Consider the following 5,044-nt stretch of genomic DNA (forward strand, 5'->3'; position numbering starts at 1 on the left):
TCATGCCTAGTGCCCTTGACTAGACAGATCCCCCCATGCACATGTGTGAGGGGAGGGCTTCATGCCTAGTGCCCTTGACTAGACAGATCCCCCCCATGCACATGTGTGAGGGGAGGGGGCTTCATGCCTAGTGCCCTTGACTAGACAGATCCCCCCACGCACATGTGTGAGGGGAGGGGGGTTCTGGCCTAGTGCCCTTGACTAGATAGACTTGGTCAGTTATAATCTTTACTCCTGAGTGATAAACCGAAGGGGCTTACATTTTGAACAGAGTTTAGTGGTTTGATTTTTTTTTTTTAAATCTTTTAAAATTCCATCTGAGGAATATTGGATCAAAAAAGCTTTCCTGGGCCTGGAGAGACAGCGTAGTGCTAAAGAACTCCTGCTGTTGTCACAGAAAACCCAGGCTCAGTTTCTGTCAATCACACTATGGCTCACAGTCATCTATAACTCCAGCTCCAGGGATCTCATGCCCTCTTTTGACCTCTGCGGGCACCAACCACACACATGCCACATACACAAACTTCCAGGCAGAGGAGCTGCAGAGAACAGAAAGTGAATCGGTGCAATCTTGGAAATGTTTAGCTTTACTTTGAAGAGCAGACATTGGTTCCTAGTTTTGAAGCCTTGAGCAGTCCTGACTGTGTGACTTCTTTCTTTCTGAGCCTTTCCACACACAGGGACAGTGCCAGAGGATTGAGGTCACCCTGCTAACCCACAAGTTGTGTCGTCTTCAGTTAGAGAAATAACCAAAGGCAGTCAATGCTTGTGACCCAGGTTTTACAGTTACCAAAGGAGTCTCTTCAGGAAAACCAAAATAGCACAATGTTTTAACATTGTCATTCAGCGAACCGTAAGGAAAACATAGATCCTCCCTTCCTCTGCCTTGTGCTGCTTTCCTTCGCTACACACTTCCACACTTCTCGTCGGTGTGCTTAAACTCAGGCCCTGCAGGGCAGCACAGAGGAACAGTGAGCACTTGCCATAGCCTTGGTGCTCAGCCTGCCATTGCCTCCATGCACTCAGAGATACAGGCTGGGCCTCAGCACACATCTCTGCATGTGTCGCTTTTGCGTTGTACTCTGGCAAAGCCACCTTGTGAGTTCTGGCAAAAGCTGCCGACACACAGTTCACAATTACACACAAGGTACATGTGTTTACATTTAAAACACATGTACCTGATGTGTGGGGATGGACTCACTCCGGAGCACTCTCTGTCACAATGGCTGTCTGTGTCCTCTGACTTTCCTGTCAGTCACTGCTGGGCTTGGCCCCTCGTGTTAGACATAGTGGGTTACATGTGTCTCTGAGAAAACGTTGGGCCGGGCGTGGTGGCGCACGCCTTTAATCCCAGCACTCAGGAGGCAGAGGCAGGCGGATTTCTGAGTTCGAGGCCAGCCTGGTCTACAAAGTGAGCTCCAGGACAGCCAGGGCTACACAGAGAAACCCTGTCTCGAAAAGCAAAAAAAAAAAAAAAAAAAAAGTTGGAAAGGTAGCTCTCAAGGTGCTCATACTGTGGATTTATTAATTATCAAGCCCACACATGCTATAATTTTTGTAATTCAACACAGAAAACCATGTGCTTTGTCACTGTCATCTTAGAGCAAATATCCATGAAATTATTAACACTTACATTTCTGTACATGGAGCAAACATGTATGAGTATCTACTGTATACTTGCACCTACTTCAAATGTTTAAGGTCCCATGATGAATAAGGAACCTGAGCCTCTAAGGGTATCTTATGGGAGGGTAGGCACATAGCAGATTCATAGTGCACCCTGGGCTGTCAGAGATGCGAACTCCACGTACCCGCTACCTCCACAACAGGGAGTCTTGAGTGTTCATACTTGTCTAGAAAAGAAGGGGACTCTGTGCACTTGCTTTCTGGGGAAGGAGCTAGTCTGAAAATGTAGCCCCCCCCACACACACTCCAGGCACGGCCTGGCCTTGGACCTGCCTGGGCAGCTGGAGACAGGAGCAGGGCTCCTCATACACTGTGGACCATTGAGAGCCAACAGCACAGGGTCCCAGTGGCTGTAGAGGAGACTAACAGACCAGCTAAAGGGTTTGATAAGGTTATGTTTAACTGGGAAGAGGGCGGATGGAACACTGTTCAGTTGTAATATCTCGGGATGGAAATGGCTCAACTGTTCTGTTTTTTTCACCAGATCGCAGAAAAGCTGAGGCAGGCCCTCGGCCGCTTCCCGGTTATGTAGACCAGAATGGAACACAAGAGAACTCCGAAGTGCTTCATTTGCCTGGGGCAATGCAATTCAATGCCCCCCCCCCCCGCCCCCCCCCCGCCCCCAATCATAAGAGAGAGAAAAGGAAGAAAACCAAAAAGAAAGAAGTTGACAAACCCTGTTTTGGTCGTTGGCCACCTAAGTGCGCTGTTGCCTAGGATGGCCTTTCTTGTTCATTTCAGCCTCTTAGTTACCCAGTGAAAATGTCTATTTTTGGAAAATACTTAAATTTATCAAGATTTTGAATGAAGAAATAGGGGTTCCTCCTCCTGGTATTTTACATAGAGTCGTAATTTATGCATCACCTATGATCTTCCGGTTCTTACCCAATGTCAGATAATTAATACTAATTGCTTTCTTAAAATATGAAAAATGGCAGAATAAAAATATCTCTTTGTATATTTTTATAACTCTTTCAGTCCTTTGGGGATCGTTGTCTGTTTGGGGGAGTCTGTACCCCTCACTGGCACAGCTACAGTTAAATGCTCCCGGGATAGGGAAATAACCCAGGTTGGTTCCCTGTGCTGAGGTAAATTCAGCATTCTTTGCACGCCCTCCTAGCTCAGAGCACAGGTGGAAGCTCCCACCCTCGCACGCACACACGCACGCACGCACGCTCTCCATCCCTCAGCGGCTGAGAGGAGAAGTGCTGTGGCCTGGTTTGGAGCAGCAGGCTGGTCAGCATTCTCTCAGAAGCAGAGTTCAGCGCCTGTTCCCTCCCAGAGACTGGGAAAGTTAAGGACTAAAGTGAGGGAGGACATGCAGTAGCAAGCTGGTGACAAGCAGAGAATGGCTGACTGTGACTGTGTCCCGGCCTTCATGTCCAGAGAGCACAGAGCGCACGCCATCTCCTCCCTGCAGACAGTGGTCCCCTTCCACAGTTGCCTTATGATGTGACCCTCTGCTGCCACTTTCCTGACCTGACATATTATAGAGATGGGAAGTCTGGGCCAACAGAAATGAATGAAACCAAAAATAAGTAGCTGAGAAAATCCAATGAGTGTGAGCATGACAACTTCCTGTCCTTGACATCAGGGCTTTGTTAATGTTTTCTAAGTCATTTTCCCTACCTGATTTTTCTTTTATACAATTCCATAGAACAGTGTTTATGATACAGCCATTTAATATATGTACAAATTGTAAAGAACATGTATAAATATTTTACATAAATGTAAGAGCATGTAGAAGCCAATATATAAATAAATTGTTTTTAAAAACTGTACAGCAGATTCCCAAAGTATGTTTTCAGAATACTTTTTGGCACTTTGTGTGATCAAGGTTTTATTGTTGTGAACTCCTATCCAGCTGCCAGAAGTGGTCCCGGTAATGAACTTTTCTCTAAAACACCTTCCCCTAATGTTACTAGCTTTGGTTTCTGAGCTCTGTTACCAATCCTGCAAGCACGCCAGGAGCTCTTGCCACAGACTGTTGACTGCCCTCCTCCCAGATGTCCCGAGGAGGAAAGAGCCAGGCAAGTGGAAAAGAGAGGTTAAGAGTTAATGAGAAGAGTCAAGACGCACTGGTAGCTGCCTTACAACTGGGGGGGTTGGATCTGATGTGAAAGTCAGATACAGTCCAGTGGAGGCTGCCATTGGGGGGAGGGGACAGTCCAGTGGAGGCTGCCATGGTTGGGGGGACAGTCCAATGGAGACTGTCATAGGGGACAGGTCCTATTTTTTTGTCTTGATGCTTGACTTTTAATTGCTTAAATCAACTTCAGACACCACAGAACTACAGTAATACAGGAACTTTAAAAAATCTTGGCAGGCGCTTGAGAGATGGCTCAGCTGCTAAGAGCACTGGCTGCTCTTCCAGAGGTCCCAGGTCTGGTTGTCAATACCCACGGGGCAGCTCAGAAATATCTGTAACTCCATTTCCAGGGGGGTATAACGCCCTCTTCTGGCCTCTGAGGGCCTTGCATGTGTATGTGGCACACAGACATACTGCATGCTGGCAGACACATTCACATAAAGTCTTTTTTTATTTTAAGTACTAATGCTGACTATGTCAACGTCATTTACTTTTTGAAAATGAGATGACTAAATAGTGGCCAAATACTGAAAAAATAATTTTTAGATTTACTTCATGTGCATGAGTGTCTGTACCTGTCTGGTGCCCAGGGAGACAGAGGAGGGATATCAGATCCCCTGGAGTTGGAGTTAAAGTGGTTGTTAGCTACTGTGTGGGTGCTGGGAGCTGAACCTGGGTCCTCTAAAAGAGCAATAAGAACCACCTGTCACCTACTCGTGCTTGTGATTTAGAAACCCGGTGTGTGCCAGAATTGACAATGAGAGCTGATTTAACAGCTTGTTCAGCCTCACATTTTAAGTGAGTTAAATATGGATCCTCAAGGTGAACTAGTTTACCATTCAGTGTTTGAAATCATCGCAGCCTCCACGTCAAACTAAAGTCACAGCGAGCCCAAATTAAGGCAAATGATCTCATGCATGTTGATATATTGGCTAAACACAGTCCTGAGAATATCAAAACTACATAGTTTTGTTTTGCATTTGATGTAAGAATGTGAAAATACCAAGTTTCTGAGAAAATAATGTCTTGGTATATTTGCTACTCCCGTTTTAGTCACTAAAGGATTCTTGCCATGTTTCAGCTGGAATGCATAGAGCTGAGGTCTGATGGTCACCTTAGAGGAAACGCAGGCCACATCTCCTCCCTAGACTTCTCTAGGTCCTGTCTCCCAGAAACAATATCTCTTCGAGATCATATCTTCTGCCATGCAGTGGCGGAGCACACCTTAATCCCAGCACTCAGAAGGCAAAGGCAGGAGGATTTCTGAGT

General features: G+C 46.3%; 1 protein-coding gene across 2 annotated transcripts in view; it reads left to right on the top strand.

Annotated features, from left to right (window-relative positions):
* Snx9 (sorting nexin 9) overlaps positions 1–2,322 on the top strand; it is a 73,633-nt gene extending 71,311 nt beyond the window's left edge. The window contains exon 18 of one of the 2 annotated variants that reach the window (XM_021149409.2): positions 2,171–2,322. In XM_021149409.2, coding sequence (XP_021005068.1) covers positions 2,171–2,218 — 48 coding nt within the window. In that variant the 3' untranslated portion in view covers positions 2,219–2,322. The remainder of the gene's footprint in view (positions 1–2,170) is intronic. The other variant, XM_029471234.1, reaches the window with a different exon arrangement.
* The last annotated feature ends 2,722 nt before the right edge of the window (positions 2,323–5,044 follow it).

This window comes from Mus caroli, chromosome 17 (genome assembly GCF_900094665.2).
Source record: "Mus caroli chromosome 17, CAROLI_EIJ_v1.1, whole genome shotgun sequence".
Lineage (NCBI taxonomy): Eukaryota > Metazoa > Chordata > Mammalia > Rodentia > Muridae > Mus > Mus caroli.